Here is a 23272-nt window from a genome sequence, read left to right as displayed (position 1 = left end):
CATCTTTCCATGCCACAAAATATTATTCTTCATTTTATTTTTTAAAAACTATTTTTAAATATAACAACCACTCTGAGATTTTGAGCCATAAAAAAAACAGGGAGTGGGAGCTGGGGTTGTGGCTCAGTGGTAGCATGCTCACCTAGCACATGTGAGGCCCTGGGTTCGATCCTCAGCACCACATAAAAATAAAAAAAAAAATTTAAAAAAAGGGAAAGGTATTGTGTCTACCTACAACTAAGAAAAAAATATTAAAAAAAAAAAAAAAGGCAGTGGACCAGATTTGGTTTGCTAACCCCTGGTCCAAATAATATCTACCCCATCTCTTCCAGATCTAGAAAGCAATATACTTTGAATTTCTGAACTTCTTCCCAAATCTTCATATTTTCTTTTGAATGCCTTCTGGCATGAATCCTATACATTTATGAAGGAACCTAAAATTCTTTGAGACTTGTTTTAGTGTCCTTCCTATATGAAAAACAACTAATTAGAAGCTTTAGCATAATAATTTTTTGGGGGGTGGGGAGCAATGCTAGGGATTGAGCCCAGGGTATTGCATATACTAGGCAAGTGTTCTATCACTGAACTACATACATCCCCAGCCCCTAATAATTCTTTTGTAATTAGATATATATATGTCACTCTGGAACACAGGGATACATGTACAGAATTCTTATTTTGTTTTATGTGTGGGTGTGAACTTTTTAAAAAGTTTTCGTTGTAGATGGACACAATACCTTTATTTATTTATCTATTTGTTTATTTTTATGTAGTGCCTCACACATACTAGGCAAGCACTCTACCACTGAGCTACAACTCTAGCCCTTATAATTTTTATTTTCAAGTAAAACAGCGATTCTAAGACCGTAATTGCATACCAAGGACATCAAAATCATCTAGGTACTTGGTTAAATGTACTGATTCCATCTACAGGGCCCTGGGTTCCATCCCAGCACTGAAAGGAAAAAGTGCATATTACTGGATTATTACTCAGACCTCCTGAATCAGAACCTATAGGAATGCATTTACACAAATTCCACAGGAGTTTGTTATGCATACTAAAATTATCAAATTCAAGAGAAACCAAATTAAGGAAGTTTTAGTACTAATGGAAAGTTCCATCGGCATGCAGGAAGCAGTATCACTGAATTTAATAAATAGCTTAAGGAACATTTCTACTCACCATCTGTTCTTACAGAGCAATATATTAGGTTGCATTTAGATATATTTCTGTAAAAAGAAACACAATTTGGGAACTGGTGTCAAGATTCTAAACCAATATCCCTGCCCTTCCCTTCCTTCCCTTCCTCTTTCTCTTTCTTTCTGTACCAGGGATTGAACCTGGGGCCCTTAACCACTAAGCCATATCCTCAGCCCTTTTTTTATTTTATTTTGAGACAGGGTCTTACTAAATTATAAACTTTTAATAGCTTGCTTACGATAATGGCTACATATACTGATATATGCGTTAAAATTATAAAAGTAGGCATTAAAAGGTTTGATTTTACTGTGTGATTTTTTTAAATAAAAAATTTAAATAATAAGGGAAGATTATTAATTTTAGACTTTTGCACTATTTCAGAGAAACAAGGTCTATTACACTATAAGTGTCCTCTCTTTTCTCTGCCAGTTCTGACATGGAAGATCCTAGAATGAGAATTCAAATGAGCCAGGAAATAGGTCTAAAGAGACCCCAAACAAAAACTTGGATCTTTTCATATGTGATGCATACCCATGGTTTGGAAATAATTGTGATCCTTGAATCTGTTGCTTATTTTGTAGTCACTAAAGGATCTGTGCTGCATCTTAAGATATGTTTTGGGCATTATTTCCAGTGACTCCTGTTTATTAACCTATGTATTAATACTAGAACATTTGATCCACAAAGAGAAAGAATCATAAGAAGGAATTCCAAAGAATTGCTTTCTCTATCACAGTTGCATAGAAGAGAAGAATAAATCAGTATAAATGCTCAGACATTAAGGATGTACAAACCAGGTAAAATTTAAAAGAGGAAGAGACACATGCCTTTTTTTATTATAATTCTCTGCAGATTAATGCACATATGGTGTTCAAGGAACTCATACAGACTATGTGCCAAAATCCATTGTGTGTTTGTTTCTGTTGGAATGTGTTATCTGCAAAAGGTTCTAAGATTTACTTTAAAGTACTTTGTATTTACAGGGGGGAAAAAAAACTAAAAATGTCTAACTCATCCTTACAAGTTGCCAGCACCCGGACTTGGCAAGCCAGAAAGTATGCTTCATCCTTGATAGGGTTTTCCTCAGTTGCCAGGAGACAGTGGCTTCCTAGACAGCTGTCTGCTCACTCTCCACACCAGCTGCCACCCCTTTTTGAGCCAAACCCTTGTGCTAAACTTATGCTAGGAAATCCGGCAAGTACTTCTCCACAGGTGATATGGTAATATTAATTACCTTGTCAGTATGCATCAAATTATCAAGATTACATTAATCCAGTAAAGCAGATTATGCCAAAAGTGAGTCAATAGATATTTTTTGTAGTATTTAAGTGACTATTATATCTAAGAGCATGTGGTAGGACTTTATACAAGTAGCTTCTAATTTTTTTTCAACCTTCAATAATTTATATACACTAACTGGTTTCACTTTTGCCTCTGAGTGATACTTATATGTGTATTTATCCATTATTAAGTACTTAGAAGTTATTCTTTATATGAACTGAGAAATCATGGTCTCCTTAGATGACGTCCCAATATTCTGTACTCCACCTTACAACTTGTTGTTGAATGAATCTCTAATCTGCTCCTGTGATATAGAACAATCCTAATGTCAAAGAGACTGAGGTAAAGTTCAGAGTCAAGTTCTCTCTAGCTAAACCTGGGTTCCTGGTATAATGCCTGACAAGGTGTGGTTGATCCAAAGTAGAAACACCCAAGACTTTCCAATTCTTAGGATTTATCATGTAATTCTATTAATTCATTTTTAAACTGTCTAGTTACTGATATTCTCAAAAAGAAGATAGATTTTGCTTGTTCATTAAAGATAGTCTTCTAATGGCTAAAGACTTTACATCCAACTGCCTTGATTTTTACATCTGCTGTCCTACTTCAGTCCTACGCCGTCAAATCAGATGCCTCCCAGTCCCCCCACCACACCCCTGTGGGGAATATCCTCACTGTGGTGGCCTCTGTCCTGTTCATACTTCTCCAGGAAGGTGGCTCAATTAGAATTCAACCACCCCACTTAGAAATAGGACATCCTCGCCATCGAGGTCAGATTACAGCAGACAGTGATAGTGAACTTAGCCCACCAAGCCTTGACGACTGCCCTGGCCAGAGACACTGCATTCTTTATGTACATAATTTTTACTATCTCACACATGTCACGCAACAATATTACCAGTCAAGCGTCCTCTCCTGGAATCCAGAGTGCCAGTTTTCTTTATCTAAAAAATTCTTCTCAAGATGGCTTATGTCTCCTTGTCTTTTAAAACTATATTCAAATACCACTTCCTCTGGGATACCTTCTGTCACATCTGGTCTCTATTAGGTACTCTTTCTATATATTTCTGAAGCACCTGTAGACTCATGTCAGCCCTTAGTATACTGCAATGTAAGTGTTATTTACCTTCCCATAATCTCTTTGAAGACAAGGACTATTTTCTATAGTACCAATATTTAAAACTGAGCATGTACTTGAGGAATCATGGCTCATTAAGTGCTTTTTAGATAAATGAGTTAATAATTTGAACTTATTGAGGAGTTCTCTTTACTCAGCATTTATTATGTAACTATTGAGTGCTCAATTTTGAGCTATACTTTATGGGAAAAATACAAAATTTGATTTTTATTATCAAAAACTTACATCTTCTAGTTGAGGAAATATGACTAAAATACATCCAACGTCATCAAAACAGTCATTCATATATATACTCTCCCTATTCCATACATTTCTCAACCTTTCCAATAAATGGTACTTACCAAGATTCACAGTGTTCTCCGTGCTTTAGGGACAGTAACAAGATTGCAATCCTTATTTTACTTGACCACTTAGCAATATTCATTGGTGATGATTATTTCTTTTCCTTTTTTTTTCAGTGATGCAGTTCAAACTGAGGGCCTTGGCGAGCACTATACCACTGAACTGTATCTCCAGCCCAGTGATGATTTTCTATCCTGAAATATTTTGCCCCTTCTCTTCCATCATGTCATACCGTTCTACTTTTCCTTTTATTTCTCTGTTTGTTGCTTCTGAGTATCTTTGATAGATCATTCTTTTGTTGTTTTTAAAAATATTTTTAGTTGTAGATGGACAGGATATCTTTATTTATTTATTTTATGTGGTGCTGAGACTCATACTCAGTGCCTCACACATGCTAGGCAAGCACTCTATCACTGAGCCACAACCCCAGCCTGACAGATCATTCTTTGCTACCTGATCTTCAAATTGTAAGACTGCATAAGACATGACAGTTGACTTTATTCTTCTGTCACTCTATGACCCATCCCTGATTGCTCTCATCCCAGCACTTGACTTCATTTTCTATCTTTATATCTGCGACTTTTAGATTTATATCTCTAACCCAATCATCATTGAGCTGTATACTAGTGCATCCAATTACCTATTCAAAATCTGTACTTGATATTTCACAAGCACCTTAATTTCAACAAGTCATTGTCTACATGGTCATCCATTCATCCAGATCCTTAAGCCAAAACCCAAGGTATCAACCTTGGATACCTTCTGCTTCTCACTGCTCATTTCTAGGTAATTATTAGGTCTCAGTAATTTTGTCTCCTTTCTCTCTTTTTTTTTTTTTTTTTTCATTTCCAACTTTCCCCCACTGCTTTCATCCTAGTCTAGGCAACTGTCTCTCACCTGTACTCATGCAATAAATAGTATTTTTTAAATATAGCTTTATTTTGTTTATTTATTCATTTATTTATTTATTATGTGGGACTAAGGATTGAACCCAGTGCTTTATGCTTGCTAGGCAATCACTCTACCACTAAGCTACAACTCCAACCCCTCATGTAATAGTCTTCAAATTGGTATGTTTACAGCTTCTTTTGCCCTCTTCCAGTCTATTCTTTTGTCTGTAACTGGAATGATTTTTTAAAAAGGTAATCTTATCATGTTGTTCCCCAAAGCAAAATCTTTTAATTGGTCCATCTACTTTTAGAATAAAGATCAAAATTCTTAACTAGGCTCATAAGAACTTCCTTGTCTGGCCTGGCTCTTACCTCTTTTCTCACACTCTACACTCCAGGTACACTGGATTTATTTCAGTTCTTCAAACATCCTGTGCTTCTTCCTACCCCAGGGTCTTTACATATGGCAGTCCCTCTGTCTGTATCACCTTTCTCCTCTTCACTTTATCTTACCAAGCCTTTAGAGTTCAGTACTGATAGCACTTTATTGTGAAACTGGGATCGTACCTTCCTTACATGCTCTCAGTATCCAATGTTCCTCCTTTATTGAACTAATTGCAATTGTAATGGTTGTTTCCCCTGCTATCATGTAAGCAGGAACTATGTCTACCATATTAAGCATTGACTCCCAGTATCTAATGCCATGTGAAGATTCTCAATGTTAAATTAATTAATTAATGTATTGCAATCTGGTTTCTACTTTCAGAATGCAAGTTTTTTTCTTTTTTTAATTTTGGAGGTTTTTTTTTGGGGGGGTGGTTAGATATATAAAATTATTATGAGATATGTTAAGAGTGATATCGTTAAGAGTGATGGATGACTATAGAAGAGTTGCCTTATTTTCACACTTACCTTAATTTGAAGTTATTGAATACTTAATTTTTAAGTCTTTGGATTATATCATAGGTATTTAATGAGGATGTTGTGATAAATGTTCTTCATCATTTAAAAAAATTCCAAATAAAGGGCTGGGGTTGTGGTTCAGTGGTAGAGCACTTGCCTGGCATGTGTGCTGCCTTGGGTTCAATTTTCAGTGCCACATAGAAAGAAAGAAAGAAAGAAAGAAAGAAAGAAAGAAAGAAAGAAAGAAAGAAAGAAAGAAAGAAAGAAAGAAAGGAGGGAGGGAGGGAGGGAGGGAGGGAGGGAGGGAGGGGGGGAGGGAGGGAGGGGGGGAAGGAAGGAAGGAAGGAAGGAAGGAAGGAAGAAAGGAAGGTCCATTGTCAATTAAAAAATTTATTTAAAAATCCAAGTTGTCATTGACTAACCAATTATTTAGATTTTTCCTAAGACATTGTAGGAATCCTCATTTTATAGTAAGATATATGTTGAATAAGCAAAAAGAAACTAAGAATTAACTAAGTATAATGGTAAAGTAGACACATGTAATATATGGATTTTTTATGGAATACTTAGCATGGGAACAATATAGTCATACTCCCAGAATGGCAAGAAGTCTAGTTTAATTTTATGGAAAAAAAAAAAAAAACACACACACACACAACACAGGCTTGAGTTTATTAACTTGCCAAGCAAGGGAATACATACAAGTGAATCATTCACTGAATAGTTTTCAGAGGGGGGAAATTCAGGGTTTTTTAATTGTTAGGAAGGGAATTACATCATGGTATAAGAATTAAAAACTATCACAGGTGGGCAGAGTGAGTCCATTCATAGGTCTGTATATGATTGATTAAAACAAGTGCCATTTTTTAGCAAAGAGGAGTTTTTAGATAGGTCCAATAATTTTCTAGTATACTGAGGTCACTCAAAGTTCATGGTAAGTTATCCACTTAACCTGGTTAGAACCAGTTTTAATGAAATTCAACATTCAATTTTAATATAATCTAGGCAAATGTTGCTTTAAGTGAAAGATTTTCCTTGTACAACTTGAATGGATAGACAGAATTTGGATTGTCACAACCAGGATGGGGAAGAATTTTTGCTTCTACTCTTTAATCAGGCATATTTATGCTGTGCTTTTCTTTTAAAAACACATGTTATTTTGAGTAAACTTTTATTAGTTAGTTTTTCTGCATAAAAAAACTACCCCAAAGTGAATGGCTTAAAGCAATACCATTTATTTGTCCATGATTTTGTGGATTGGTAACTCAGGGTTAAGTTCATGACTCATATCTACCTCACATGTTATTGATTAGACTTCTTATGCATTGCAGTAAGATGGAAATTGATGGCCTTGATCATTTTTCTAGTGGTTGGCTATTTGCAAGAGTAATGGAGGTAACTGGATCATCATCTAGAAGGCTAAGCTAGGCTTATTTCCAAGGTGTGGAAGGGCTCCCAAATTTAATAAAAGAAGACAAACCCCAATGGTTAAGTACTTTTCAGCTTTCTGCTTGCATCCTGTTTTCCAATGTCTTATTATATGTCACATGACAACAGGCATAAGGAATGCAAAAATAGACTCCACTTCTTCATAGGAGTAGCTGCAGAGTTGCATTGCACCCAAAGAGTTTTACATCCAAGAATGTGAAGAAATCTGTTACATTTTTTTAACTACCACACTGAAGATTCTCCTCCCTTCCAGTTCCCTTAAATGGGGACTTATATTTAGAATTTGCCTGTAAGTTATATCTATTCTATACTGCCCAAAGTTAAAAGTTTTGGATGCTATAGAATTCTGTTGATTTGATATAAACATTCTCATGCAATAATGCAGGCTACAGAAGAGAAGTGTTATTCATTTCCTGAACGAGTAACACAATCAATTTGAAATCCATTTAGATTATATTTGGAAGGGTATGTACAATGACTCTGAGGCACAAAACAAGACTTTGTTTCTAAATGGGGGCATCAGTAAATAGGAGGAAATGCTATCTGAGCTGAGACCCACAGCATGTGGAAGATCTAGTCAGGCAAATAAAGGGAGAAAAATATTTCAAGCAGATGAAAATATTATAGAAGACCAATTTGTGAATTCACTTTTGTGTCACATGAGAATCCAGGAACACCCAGTGCTTATTACACTATACTGTTTACTAATGTGTTCTGCCATTGGACCTTAAGCTTAATAATGGCAGAATCCATAGGTTAAAATGGTAGAATCCATAGTGCCCAATAAATGTTTGTGTAATGAGCAAATAACTTATTGAATAAGTGAATGCACAATGAGCAAAAGCTGGGTGTAAGGGATAGGTACAGAATAGAAAGCCATGCAGGATGAAGATGAAAATTGAAGACAATGCTATGCAGAGAGAGGAAGAAAGAGAAAACAGCAGAGGGAGAAGGAGTAGAGAAAGGGCAGAACGAGAGACAAGCAGAAGGGACTGGGAGGTTTGGCTGCTTAGAAGTGGCATCAGAGGAACTTAGCACGTCCTTTAAAATACTAATTAATCTTTCAGCAGCTCAGACACAGGATCTTCTGTACTATTAAGCTGCTTGCCTGCTTTTGTTTTCAAACTTCAAAGGTTATTTTTGAATGCTTATTTTCCTAGAGAATTCTGAAGTCCTTCTGTGGGTAAAAGTAATAACTTTAATTTCAATAATTTCTTTTGGATTATTAGAAGCATACAATTTACCAGTTCTTACTGAAAATTCCCTTGTGTTTCAAAATCTGTCAGATTATCTTAGTCTTTCTTGTTTGAAAGATAAAGACCTGCTTCAAACATTGTTGGACAAAAAATTGCACTTAAAACTAGCAGTTGATTTTATTACTCTTAGTCATTTGATTTTGTTTCAATCAAAAAGTGTTTTTTTAAGTCCTAATAGGTATGATTAACATAGCAACAATTAAAATCACAGTTTTTCCCCTGTTCTCAACCTGAATGATGCATCTCTGGCTGAGGACAAGGGTAACTATCATGCTTAGGACATGAGCAGGAACTGTCAAAGATTTGACTCAGGCTAGAGGCAATAGGCCAATATACTCCTAGAGAGACTTCTCCAAATTTTTGTCCAAGACATCAGAATGACCTGAGATGCTTTCATAAATGCATCTTCCAGGTTTCTACCTTAGCCCTGCATCAGAATCCCTCCAGATGATTTCTGTGTCCAGGAAAGAAAGAGACTCATGACGGTAAGGCCTGTTCAGCTTCAGCCTTGCCTTAATAGTATGTAGGGCAGCTCCTAGGCTATATTTCTTTTGTTTTAAATTGTAAATTGAGGGGCTGGGGTTGTGGCTCAGTGGTAGAGTGCTTGCCTGGCATGTGTGAGGCCCTGGGTTCGATTCTCAATACTATATATATATATATATATATATATATTTAGTTTTATATATATAAGTAAATAAATAAATAAATGCCATTGAAAACTAAAAAATATATTTTCAAAACATTGTAAATTGATGATTTATAATTGTATTTATTTCTGTTGTACAATGTGATGTTATGATTTATAAATGCATGTGGAATAATTAAATCAAGATAATTAACATCTATTACCTTAACTAGTTTTTTTGGGGGGGTGGGCTCTGGGCTCAGGATCACTCAACCACTGAGCCACATCCCCAGCCCTATTTTGTATTTTATTTAGAGACTGGATTTCTCTGAGTTGCTTAGTGCCTCACTGTTGCTGAGACTGGCTTTGAACTCACCATGTTCCTGCCTCTGATTCCTGAGCCACTGAGATTACAGGCATGCACCGTGTCGCCCTGCTTAACTAGATTTTTTTTGTGTGTGATGAGAACATTTGAAACTTATAGTCTTAGCAATTTTGAAATGCACATTGTATTATTATTGAATATATTGGCATGCAGTGGATCTTTTGAAAACTTACTCCTCCTATCTGAAATTTTGCATCCTTTGACCATCATCCCTTCACTCACCTCATATACACTTAGCCCCTCCTTCAGTTGTTTTATATTCCACATGTAGGTGAGAACATAAGGTATTTGTTTTCTCTGCCTGGCTTATTTCACTTTGCATAATTCTCCAATTCTATTATGTCGTCACAAGAATTTTCTCTTTTTTAGAGGCTAGATAGTATTCTGTTGTGCTCATTTATCACATTTTCTTTATCCATTCATCTTTTGTTGGACACTGAGGTTGATTCCATAACTTGGCTAGTGTAAGTAGTGAACATATAAGTGCAGATGCCTTTTTGACAAACTGATTTCAGATCTTTTGCCAAATTCAGTAAAAGTGCTGGGGAAGAAGGGTTCACTGCAGGCTTATATCATGAAAGATTTCATGGAAAAAAGACAGGTACAAAGTTTAAATGCAACTCTTAACTCTTGTTTTTTGTTATTTGAACAATCTGAACTAAATCTAAAAGTCTTAACATGTTTTCTATCTCTACATTCTTCAGAGTATCTAAGATGAAGGAGAATGTTAAACAGAAAAGAGAACAAAGAGACTACATAAACACAATCAAAGTCAAGGTGGCCATCATGCGGAAACGGGCTCTGCAGGAGCAATTTGATGAATGGATTCTAGACCCTAGAGGAATGATTCCTACAGTAGTGGTAAGGCAGCAGGATATATATAAGGGGTATTGGGGTGAGTGGTAAGAGGGCAATTACTAGAATACTGAGTGGAATACTATAAACCTCCCTCAAATTTTTCAATACTGTTGTACTAAATTAATCTTGACCTATCTGGTCAATGAGAGTTGTTTCCTGTAATTTTCTCTTAAACATTTAAAAAAAAAATCTAACTAGATTTCTAAAATCTTGATTCTGGCAATGGTTTCCAGACTAATCATTACAAACAAAGACAGATTTCATTTGTTTGTATGTAACTACTTTTGTAAGACCTATAAGACCATATCTCTTAATTTTAGAGAATAATTATAGTATAATAATTATTTTCTTTTAGGTATGTAGATTTGAAAATATTTAATTGTTAAATCCAATGCCAGGTATATTTCAGTTTCAGGTGAATGATTGAAAATGGACCAAAGAAGACAAGTCACAAACCAAGAGGAAATATTGGCAAAAGACATTGCTAATGAAGGAGCATTATTTAAAATATACAAAGAATTCTTAAAATTCAAAAATACAAAAATAAATACCCCTATTAAAAGATGGGCCAAAGTCCCGAACAGATACTTCACCAAAAAAATGCAGTTGTCAAATAAACCTATGAGACAGTGCCCAACATCATATGTTATTAAGGAATTACAAAATAAAACAGCAATGAGATACTAGCACACACCTGTTAGAATGGCCAAAATCCAAAACACAAAACACTGACAATCATGCTGGCAAGAATACAGAGTGGCAAGAACTGTCATTTATTGTTGGTGGGAATGCAAAATGGTACAGCCACTCTGAAAGATGGTTTGACAGTTTCCTATAAAACTAAACATATTCTTAAAATAAAAATACTGAATTAATCTACTTACATGAGATATCTGAAGTAGTAAAATTCAGAAAATAAGAAGTAGAATGAATGGATACTCACCAAAGACTGGGAAAAGTTGAAGGGGAGTGAATTTTTGTTTGATGGGTATAGAGTTTCAGGTTTGCAAAGTGAAAAGTTCAGGAAATCTGAATCAGGCATAGTGGCATATGTCTGTAATTCTAGCAACTTGGAAGGCTGAGGCAGGAGGATTGCAAGTTTGAGACCAGCCTGAGCAACTTAGCAAAATCCTGTCTCAAAATAAAAAATTGAAAGGACTGGGAATGCAGCTCAGTGGTAGAGCCCTTGCCTAGCCTTTCCAAGGCCCTGGATTAATACCCAGTACTGAAACAAACAAACAAACAAAAATGACATGGAGAAAAGTGCACCATACTAAGTGGAAGAAGCCAATCTGAAAAGGCTACTTATTGTATGATTCTAATTGCATGACATTCTAGAAAAGGGAAAAAAAACATGGAGACAATAAAAATATTAGTGGTTGCCAGGAGTAAGAGGGGGCAGGAGGGATAAATAGGTGGAACACAGAGGACATTTAGGATAGTGAAACAATTCTGTACTATTATAGCAGATACTTGTCATACATTTGTCAAAATCCATAGAATGTAGAATACCAAGAGTGACTCCTAATATAAACCATAGTCTTGGGGTGGGGCTGTACCTCAGTGACAGAGCACTTGCCTAGCATGTGTGAAGTAGTACTGGGTTCAACCCTTAGCACCACATAAAGTAAACAAAATAAAGGAATTCTGTCCATCTACAACTATAAAAAAATTTAAAAATAACTAAATAAACTGTGGTCTTTGATAATGATGCATCAATGTAGATTCAGTTCATCAACTCTAACAAATGTACAATCTTAGCACAGGATGTTGACAGTGGAAAAGGCTGGGGTGGGGGGTGGGTAGGGAGTATATGGGTACTCTGTACTATCCTTTCAATTTTGCTGTGAACCTAAAACTTCTCTAAAGAAATAAAATCTATTTTTAAAAATGGGCCAACTCTCAAATTTTATTTTCAGTAATCAAAGAATAAGGAAGAATAGAGAATTCTCAGGATGGCCAAACTGGTTGCTAAATGTGTCTTAACTCCATCATGCCCTGTGTTAAGAGTGTTGCTAGAAATGTTCCCTGGAGGGGAGCAAAACGGTGTCCCTCTCAGCATCCCAGTTCTCACATAAAAAGTTAGGAATCACTGAAGATGTACTTATGAAAGCACTTTATATACCTTGAAGTATTCTCTAAATTAATGTGAATTATTGCTATTTCTGTCCTTGAGTTAGAAAGATCATATAGCACTTAGAAAGACTATAGATGACTTTTAGTCTGAAATACTATATGTTTGATAATTGAGGATTAATACATGGTTCCTTTCCTTACTTGTTTTTTTTGTCTCTTTTCTTCCTTCCTTCTTTCTTCTCTCTTTTCTTCCTTTCTTCCTACCTTCCCCTTCCTTCCCTCCCTCCCTCCCTCCCTCCCTCCCTCCCTCCCTTCCTTCCTTCCTTCCTTCCTTCCTTCCTTCCTTCCTTCCTTCCTTCCTTCCTTCCTTCCTTCCTTCCTTCCTTCCTGATTTGCAGATTCAAAATGTTCTTCATGAATTTTTCCAAAAGCCAGAATTTGAGCTTGGTAAGTATGCCTATTAGAACTATGGTATTTTTATTTTTCTAGGGGGGGAGGCATTGAATTCAGATGAAGAGTTGATAATGAAACAGATGTTATTGAAAGCTCTTATTGATGAATTAGGCTCTTCTGCTCTTTCCAGACAATGTAGAAAGGCTATCAATTATTCTCAATTCTTTTAGCCCAATGCCTCATTGTATTGTACCTCTTTATTAACCCATGCCATACTTAGAGAATTTAAAAAGAAAGATATAATGTCATAACTATGATAAAAATAAGAAATACATGTACTAGATTTCAATATATGAATGTTTGGTTACAACTTCACTAGAAGACATAATGCAGCATGAATGTTTAGATATATGAAAAGTAAAATTATATCTAATTAACCATTTTCTTTGCATTTGATATTTTTAATAGGGGCAAAATGAATGGGGGAGAGAGAGAGAGAGAGAGAGAGAGAGAGAGAGAGAGAGAGAGAGAGAGAGAGAGAGAGGGAAATTCCCATGACAAGGATAGCTACAAATGCAAACTGACATACATGTGTGGTATTAGAGTTCAAATATAATTTAGATGTTAGCTCCTGTAATACAATTCTTTGAAATGGTAAACAACTCCTAGTTAAGTTCCAGGATGAATTTTACTTTTAAACCTCCCTCAAATTTTCACAGTAGTTACATTTGGAAAATTAAACAGCAAAATCAGGGACTGGGGGTGTAGCTCAGTGGTAAAGCTTGTACATACCCTGAATGAGACCCTGGGTTTAATCCCCAGCACCAAAAAATAAAAACAACAGCAAAATTCTACTCTGTTTATACATAAAATAGGATTGAGTTCTAGATTTGAAATTACTATGAGCAAATTTTTCACTTACTTCAATGTCTGATGGGAGGGGGAAAGCCTTTGTTTTTCAGAAATTGCAGGAGTTCTTCCTCTACACCTACTCTCCATTATTGTAATGATAAAAACTCTTCCACAAATTCCCCCCATGCACAGTGTGGGGGGGAGATAATACCCTATGGAGAACCATAGATTTCGATGCATTGGTTTTCAGAAAGATTTTTTTTATGTAAGATTAGGTGTACACACACACACATACACACACACAAATCTGACTTGGTACATAAAGAACTAGACTTTGAGTCCTGATATGTACTTATATCCAGGTGGGATTTTTTCAATTTCAATGTATTTTTTAACTACTTGTTACAATGATAACAATAGATTGTGACAATCTTTGAAGTCTGTTCTCACTTTTTAAAATGAAATAAATATGGTTCTATTCTTTTTGATCACTGGTCCCCAATGTGATTTGGGCCTTGTATTAGTGACAGCTTTTTCTCCCTTCCCTGTTCTCAACCTATCCAAAAAATGTAATTTTCCTGTGAGTCAACCTCTACTCCTATTTCAGAAAATCTTTGACACAACTTCCTGTGTTCATTTACTTTGGATGGGGGTACAGAAGGAGTGAGTAAAGGCAACACTATTGGGATCCCGATGAACATTAGAGAAATTCCAGGCTACTCCAGTTGATAGTAATTGTTTCTCCTCTCATCTCCTTTCTTGTAGTATTTATTTTCTATATCATTCATTCATTCAATATTTGTTGAGTCCATCCTTAGTTCCAGTTATGGTAAGGGGGTAAAGAAAGCAAAGACATGCTTCCTTTCCTTAAATTGCTCAAAACCCGATCAGAGGACAAACATGTACATTTCATAGCAGCTCTTGCTAATAGAAGCCAGTTTAGTTAGCACAATTTCCGGAGCTTAGAGAAAGGTCTGGGTTGGGGATATCAGCATCTAATGCATAAGCTTATATGAGTCCTCATGGCCACAGTAACATTCAAATAGTAGTCACAAAATCCAAGAATAACTGAAAAATCTTTGCTGTGCCCTTTTGGGTCAGCCCAGGACAGACAGGAAGAGTTACTGCTAGAAGTAGGAGAGGAAGACAGTTTGATGAGTTTTCATACAATTGTTTTCCTCTCTGTTAAGATCAATAAAGATTATATAAGTGTCATATCAAATGGAAATTTTAAAATGTTTACTTGAACTAACTGCCACATTCACCATTGTTGATCACTCTGTTATTCAAAACTTTTTGCTTGACTTTTGTGACATCATTTTCTCCTTATATTTTTCTTCTATCTTTGATCACCTCTTGCATTTTTGTCCCTTGATTCTTCTTTTGCTTAAACCTTAAATGTTGTTTTCCAGAGTTTCCTTTTTCACTCACTTTATATACTACCCACTCCCTGGGTTTCCTTATTCAAATCTATAACTGCAGTTATAGATTTCAAACTTTACCCTGAGCTCCAGCTACTTTTAAAAGATCTACAATGAGTAGTAAGTGAAAAAGCAAGTTGCAAATCAAAATGATCATATTCATATGGAGGAAAACAAAATATATATGACCTTATACACATATACATATGGAAATGCATAGGAAGGTTGCTGGAAGGATGTGACAAGCTGGTGATGGTGGTTACTTCTATGGCAGAAGGGAATGTGCATACAGATGGAGGAATAGAGGGAAAGGAGGATATTCACATTTTGCTGCTCATATTTTTGTATTATTTGACTTTTACTAACCATGTTTATATAGCTCTAGTTAATTTAAGAAATATTAGAGCCCAAAAAAGATTTTTAAATGAAAGTTTATAGAGGTGTTTTGATTTAGTATCTCCTATTATAAATGCTAGCATAAATTAATACAAATGTTTTTTATAGTCTTTTATACTATTGTGCATATGTTTCTGCTTTATCCCAATTCAGGTATTAAAAATTTAGGTTTATTCTTTTTAGTATTTGGTTACTTGGTTAAATAAAAGCCAGGAAAAATAATAATTCTGTAGTAATTGAAAAGTTACCCAACTATATATTATTTATTTTAACTGTGAGTAGACATTAGCTAAGAAATAATTTTACATTCTTTTTTTAAGTACTAGAATGTAAATACAAAATATGAATATATTACAACCAAACTAACTAGCAAATATTTTTTATTCCAAAATTAGAATCACATTGCAAACAATTGAATATTACTGACTCCATGGAATCAGGATTGAACAAAATGGAATTTTCAGAAGTAAGAAATTGCATTATTTAATATATGAATTATTCTGTCAGTTTCAACTATCTTTTGGTAGATGCCACACATACATTAATTTAGAATTAAATAAGATCATAAAAACTTATTTTATCATTTTTTAAGGGACACACTTTAAAATATTTTAACCCCTCTATCCAGGCACATGGTGCATGCCTATAATCCCAGCAACTCAGGAAGCTAAGGCAGAAGCTTAAGGCCAGTCTCTACAACTTGTTGAGACTCTATCTCAAAAGATTAAAAGGGCTGTGGATGTAGCTCAGTGGTAGAATGACCCTGAGTTCAATCCCTCATACTATTAAAAAAAAAAAAAAAAAAAGTTTTAACCCTCTGAAATTAGGCTACATCTTACATGCAAAGTCATTTTATCATTTCTTTCAGTGGCACTCATGATATGAAAATGTGAAAAACTTTCACTGACACCTTCTGGTAAGATCAAGAAAAATCTGCCTCTTATATTTAATGAAATCTCATTATACAAATAATAATGAGATCTAAAACTTACAAAGCATTTCCTATGGACCAGGCACTGTCCTAAAATATTCATAGATGAACTTGGGCAATCTTCTCAGTAATTCTTACATCCTCTACTCTTTTTTGTAATCTTCTACTGTTTTTGATGAAAACACTGAAGTTCATGGTCTCACAATCAATCGAATTGGGAAATTGTGTATTTAGGTTGTCTGGTTTCAAAGTCTATTTAATATTATATCTAAGAAAGTAGGATTCTGTTTTCATGGGATAAGTGAAAGAAGCAATTTAATGCTACCACAATCCTGGATCTTCTATAGTCTGCTTTTATATTTTTTTCATGTTTTCCTATTTCATCTTGTTTTTCCCCTCTAATAACATTAGTGTTAAAGTCAAGATAACTTTCTCCTTTTTCTCTCATTCATCCTTGCTCCATTAAAGGTGAAGACTAAGTACCATATACAGTTTCAAAGTTCTGTATGAAGGATTTCTGGACTCCTTCATTTTTGTGTAAATATGAATTTGGCAAATTTCATCTCAGTTATGTTCTCATTGTGTTTCTTAGGTTCTCTCTTTGCCATTCATCAGTCACAGGCTCAAACTAATGACCAGTATCTTTATCTCCACTGTGATGCAGAACCCATATGATGAACCACATCATAATTTCTTTTAAATTTTTTTTTGTACAAGGGGCAGGGTAGTTGGGGGAGCTGGTGATTGAACCCAGGACCCTGTGCCTGCTAGGCAAGCACTTCTACCACTAACCTACACCTCCAGCCCAGAGCCACATCTTTTACTAATTCTCACACACCAAGTCAGCTACCAGGAGCTACCTGCTGGTTGAGTGTTACCTGGCCCTAAATCAACCCAGACAGCTAATGGATAGCTCCTGTGCCATAAAGTTTGCCAGAATTATTTAGACTAGTTAATTCCAGACTCTTTGCCCCGCTTTGCCTTACATTTCCTGTAGAAACCCCCATAAGGACTCTCATTTAGGCTTTCCCTTTGCTCCATCCTGTTTTTGCCTCCTAAATAAAACCTGATGCTTTCCCTCTGGTATTGTATGGCATGACACGATCCCTTCTCTTGGAAACTGTAAATAATAAAAATTTTCTTCTAATGGAATTAGCCTCTCCACATCATCATTCAGTCACCTCCTTAAATTGAAATCCCACAAATAAAATTGAGATAAATGACTCAAAGAAAAAAATATGTAGAACAAATGGTAGTATTAAAATAGTTCAGGAAAAGTCAAGGCTTTATCACTTTAATACAATTATAACCATAGTTTAAATTTCTTTGCAAAGCACTGGTTCTCAGTGCTACTTTCCTAATTGTCTTATAGTTGTTTTCCTAAAGGGAACAATTTAGAAAATTTTCTTTTTTCTTTTTTTTTTTTTGGATTATAAAAACTTCCTCTTTAATCAAGGCTTTTAACATGGAACAGAATAGATTTCTCAAATAAAATGGAAAATTTCCAATACTTTGAAACATAAATCCATAAGTCTCCATACATACAACACTCAGCAGGAAAAAAACAAAGCAGCAAGTTCACACAATCCCTGTAACAGCTATGGTCTGATTCTCAGATGCTCCCTCCATCTGCCAAGTGTGATCTGCTGGATACAGAGCACACTGTGGCTTCTGGGGTCACACCCAGCTGAGGCTGTGGTCCCACAGAGCACTTATTTGGCAGGGTGGTGGTGGCTCTATTCCACAAATAAAGCAGTTACAAGCACATTCAAACATTGTATTGAACATCCTTTAAATATCAAAGTGGAAAACAAGAAGGCAACATAATCATGTTATCAGAAAGATGTCAGAAAATAAGGACAGCTGTGTAAAGCTTGAGGATGAAAAGTGGCTTGCCAGCTTCATTTCTTTGGCTTCTTGGGTAGTGGCAGCAGGAACAGCAAGATGTGAGGTTCTGGTTCATGGATCATATAATGAACCCATCCCTGACTCTTGCTGAACGCTGAGGTTCCTCCATTCAGACTCAGACATCAAATGAGTTTTAGGAACCAATTTGGCTATGTCCTTGGGCAACATGACATGCCGGTACTCGAACTCCTCATCGTTGTATTTGTCCGAATAGTAAATTTGTTTGTGTGACATGATCGCTCGGTCTGCGGGCCTCCACCACCGCACCGCCAACCTCTAAACAACTCCTTCTTATTTTTTAATTATAAGAGTAATATATGACTTTTACCATATATGAATTATATCTCAATAAGAAAATAATATAGGTTCATTATAGAAAATTAAAGGTGGAAAAATACAAAGAAGAAAAAAATTTAAATTCATAATTCTACTAATAGTGTTAACACTACAATATTTTTCTTTGGATAATAATGATGCTTTGGATTTTTTTTTTAACCACTTCTTTTTTATGTGCTGTTGACTTAAGGATATTACATATACTTTCTTACCAAAATTATTCCTCATTTTGCAAATATGGCAGGAAGATGGAACAATTTCCTCAATGTCACATATGACATAAGTCACTGAACTGATTCCAAAGCTCATGATGTTCTTTTTTTTTTTTTTTTCCAGTTTCAATGGACACTTTTATTGATTATTTAATAGATCATCAATTGCTTCTCCCTAAAACTGGAATTTCATCTTGTTTCCATGCCAAGTAGTGAACAGTGACAAGCTAATCAAAATAAGCTACGTCAAAAAGAAAACTAAGCTAACACAGTTGGCTTTGTTTTAACAGGCAAAATATAAATAGATGCACTCTAGAATGCACGATGGTTTAGTCACTAAGAAATTTAGATGGTATCTTGAAGAATATAGGCAAATCCAGGGTGCAGTAAAGATGAGCTGAGATGCTGTGCAACTGTTTAAGGGTTCCTGGTGCTACATCTCTTGGCCACTAGCTGAATCTTGATGTGGGGGGAGGTTTTAGCTAATGCCAATGCTAAGATGACTTAGGGGCCGTGCACAGGAACCAAAAGGCAGGAAAGTACTAAACATTGCTGAGAGCATCCACCCCGGGAAGGACTTTACCTTCCAGGAGCTCCAAACTAGCACCACCACCAGTGCTTACATGGCTGACTTTATCCTCTGTGTTCCATTTGGCACAGCAAGTGGCCGTGTCTCCACCACCTATGATGGTGATGCAGCCCCTGGAAATAGCTTTCACCACCTCGTCCATGAGTGCTTTGGTTCCCCGGGCAAAAGCTTCCCATTCAAAAACACCCACAGGTCCATTCCATACAATTTGCTTAGCCCGACTGACAGCCTCAGCATACTTCTTGCTGCTCTCAGGACCGCAGTCCAAGCCCATCCAGCCAGCAGGAATGCCAGAGGCCACAGTGGCTTGGCCAGTCTTGGCATTCTCATCAAACTTGTCAGCAGTGACAAAATCAACAGGCAAAGTAATCTTCACACCATTCTTCTCAGCTTTGGACATAAGGTCTTTGACAATCTTGGATCCCTCTTCATCAAACAGAGAAGTGCCAATCTCCATGTTGTTGAGGACCTTAAGGAAGGTAAAAGCCATTCCACCACCAATAATCGTCTCATTGACTTTGTCCAGCATATTATTGATCAGCTGGATCTTATCTGCAATTTTAGCTCCGCCTAGGATGGCCAGGAAAGGTCGCTCTGGGCTCTCCAAGGCCTTGGCAAAATAGTTCAGCTCCTTCTTCATCAAAAAACCACCAGCCTTCTGTGGAAGATTGACTCCCACCATGGAGCTGTGGGCTCGGTGTGCAGTGCCAAAAGCATCATTCACATAGACATCCCCTAGTTTGGAAAGTGAAGCTCGGAAAGCTTCTACTTTGGCTGGCTCGGCTTTCACCTTGTTCCCAGAAGCATCTTTTCCCTTCCCTTCTTCCGCCACGTGAAAGCGAAGGTTCTCCAACAGGATAACAGACCCAGCTGCAGGATTGGCACAAACTTTCTCTACTTCTGGACCCACACAGTCCTTCATGAACTGAACATCCTTGCCCAGTAAAGATTTTAGTTCTACAGCAACTGGTTCTAAGGAGTACTTGTCAGGCATGGGAACACCATCAAGCCTGCCCAGGTGGCTCATAAGGACAACTGACTTGGCTCCATTGTCCAAACAGAATTTGATGCTTGGGACAGCAGCCTTGATCCTCTGGTTGTTCGTTATCTGGTTATTCTTCATAGGAACATTGAAGTCCACCCTCATAACGACCCTCTTTCCCTTCACGTCCAGCTTGTCCAGAGTCAGTTTGTTAGACAGCAACATTTTGGCAATAAGGAGAGGGCGAGAGGTCGGCGACTGAGAGAAGGATAATGCAACCGACATATTGTCCAGACGCGTGCAGAATCTCATGATGTTCTTGACCCTAGTGTCTATTATATTCATAGTGAGACATATGAGGTTTTAGTTTAGTTTTATTTTTTCATAATAGAGTTTGGGTTTTGTCTAATATATAATTGTATGTCCTACTTTTTCACTTGACATTGTCTTTTTATCATTTATCTATATTAATAAATATTCTTTAAAGCATGATCTTAAACTTTTTATTATGAAAAAATTATAGATTTACAAGAAGTTACAAAAGTAGTACATAGGGATCCCACATACCCTTTCACCAGTTTTTTCAAAAGTCACATCTTGCATGACTTTAGTATAATATCAAAACCAGGAAATTAATATTGATACAATGGTTATGTATAGTACTATGTTATTTTATCACTTGTATAGATTTCTCTAACCATCACCAAAATTAAGATATAGAACTATTTCAGTGCTGCAGAGATCTACTGGTAGTGACATTTTACCAGTTTGAGTGAAATGTAGAAGCCTTATCTCCTTTTAAGTTATTTTGTACTTTCCCTTTTATTGTATCATTGTCCAAAATATTTCCTATGCATACATCCCATCAGGTAATGCTATCCTTTTTTGTTTTAATAGTTAAAAATAATTTAGAAAACTCAAGAGAAGAAGGAAAGTCTGTTGTATTTATCTGTATTCTTTTGCTCTTTTCATTGTTCTTCAAGATTCTTTCCCTGTCCCCCAAATTCTGGTAATGGGTTTTGAACTCAGGGCCTTGGGCATGTCTGGCAAGTGCTCTATCACTGAGCTACATGCCCAGCTACAAGATTCCTTTTTTATGAATTCTGATTAGAGAACTTCTTTTAGCAATTCTCTTAGAGTAGGTCTTCAGATGAAAAATTCTACTTAAAGTAGGTCTAAATTTTTCTGGTCTTTCTAGATTACTCTTTTCTTACTACTCTGGCTAGAGCAAACTTTTCTTGGTTTTGTTGTTGTTGTTTTTCTCTCTTTCTCTGCACAAAGGAAAGGCCATGTGAGGACACACCAAGGCAGCCATCTGCAACCCAAGGAAAAATTAAGAAAATTGTTAAAGGAATAGCAGATAAATGAAATAAGCAAACAAAATTGAACAGGTTTGAAGATTAAAAATAATTTACTGGAACCAACACTATTTTTTATATTTTTAAATGTTAAAATGTTATGTTTAACTGGGCACAGTGGCACGTGCCTATAACCCGTGACTCAGGAGGCTAAGGCAGGAAGATCACAAGTTTGAGGCCAGCCTGAGCAATTTAGTGGGACTCTCTCTCTAATAAAGAAAAAAATAAAAAGATGGGGCTATAACTCAGTGGTAAAGCATTCCTGGGTTCAACCCCCAGTACCAAAAGAAAAAAGTTATATTTATAAAATTTAAAATTATAGAATAGTAAAAATAATAGGACTTTCTTAATAAAACTGTTACCAAAAGCTTTAATACCTCCATAATTATTGAACAGTTTTCGTTTATTTAACTTTTCATTTTTAATATGATTTTCTTTTCTATGTTCTTTTACAATGTGCTATAAGTTCATGAAGCTTAAGAAAGTTTTGTTGCTGTATCCAGGTTGCCTCCTCCTCTTCTTTCTGAGAAATCTCGTTCTTATAAGGATATATGTGAGTGCATTTTGGGCCCATGTGGATAATTCAGGATAACGTCCCCATCTCAAAACTGGTAATTCAATCACACCTACAAAAACTATTTTCCAATACAAGGTAACATTTATAGATTCAGGAATTAGGACCTGATATCTTTGAGGGCCATTACATGCCTTATACCCATTAAGAGTGTACAGGTAAATGGGTTTTAGTATATTTACAAAACCATGCAACCATCTAAATCAGTTTTAGAACATTCCCATCACCCCCTAAAGAAATTTCTTTCCCATAATTAGTCACTTCCCATTTCCCTCCCATTTCCAGTCCTCAGCAACCACTAGTGTACTTTCTGACACTACGACTTTGCCTATTTTAGACATTTCATATAAATGGAATCATACAGTATGTATTATCATCATAGTGTTTTGTAGATTCATGTGTAGTGTTTTAATTTCTTTCTGTTTACAAATAAAATGTTGATAATAACATTCCCTTGTATGGATGTACCACTATTTATCCTTTCAACAGTTGATGAACATTGTATACTTTTCACTTTTTGGTTATTGTGATTAATATTTCTATGAACATGTGTATATAAGTTTGTACATGAATATATGTTTTCATTTCTCTTGGGTATATTCTTGAGTAGAATTCCAGTATTATATGGTAACTTTATGCTTAATCTTTTGAGAAACTGCTGGAGCATTTTTTACAGCAGTTGTACCATTATACATTTCCATCTGAAGTGATCCTATTCTAGTTTTAATGGTCAAAATTTATCAAAATGGTCACCAAGAAAACATTATAATCATTATAGGTTCCAAACAGTAGAAACCTGTTATATTCTCTTATCATTATGTAACAAAACTGGAAAATAATAAACAAACTTAAAAATTAAGTTTAACCAATTGGAAATTTAAAAAAATACTCTTTTTAATAACAACTTGGGGGCTGG

At 35.8% G+C, this 23272-nt stretch overlaps 2 protein-coding genes and 1 pseudogene across 3 annotated transcripts in view; 1 reads left to right on the top strand and 2 right to left on the bottom strand.

Annotated features, from left to right (window-relative positions):
- Positions 1–23272, top strand: part of EFCAB5 (EF-hand calcium binding domain 5) — a 120878-nt gene that overhangs the window by 28737 nt on the left and 68869 nt on the right. Inside the window, exons 4-6 of the mRNA XM_079130770.1 lie at positions 10175–10331; positions 12803–12851; positions 15862–15932. Of these exons, the coding sequence (XP_078986896.1) occupies positions 10175–10331; positions 12803–12851; positions 15862–15932 (277 nt within the window). The remainder of the gene's footprint in view (positions 1–10174; positions 10332–12802; positions 12852–15861; positions 15933–23272) is intronic.
- On the bottom strand, positions 17823–18587 carry LOC306656107 (cyclin-dependent kinases regulatory subunit 1-like; annotated as a pseudogene). Its single transcript has one exon. The product of its transcript is annotated as a cyclin-dependent kinases regulatory subunit 1-like (transcript).
- Positions 19292–20725, bottom strand: LOC306656042 (phosphoglycerate kinase 1-like). Its single transcript, XM_079130900.1, has one exon. The coding sequence runs from the start codon at positions 20707–20709 to the stop codon at positions 19396–19398; it is 1314 nt and encodes a 437-aa protein (XP_078987026.1). The 5' UTR covers positions 20710–20725; the 3' UTR covers positions 19292–19395.

The sequence above is a fragment of the Sciurus vulgaris genome, assembly GCF_902686455.1.
Source record: "Sciurus vulgaris genome assembly, chromosome: 3".
Classification (NCBI taxonomy): domain Eukaryota; kingdom Metazoa; phylum Chordata; class Mammalia; order Rodentia; family Sciuridae; genus Sciurus; species Sciurus vulgaris.
The sequence above is the reverse complement of the archived record's forward strand: the minus strand, read 5'-3'. Positions and strand labels throughout refer to the sequence as shown.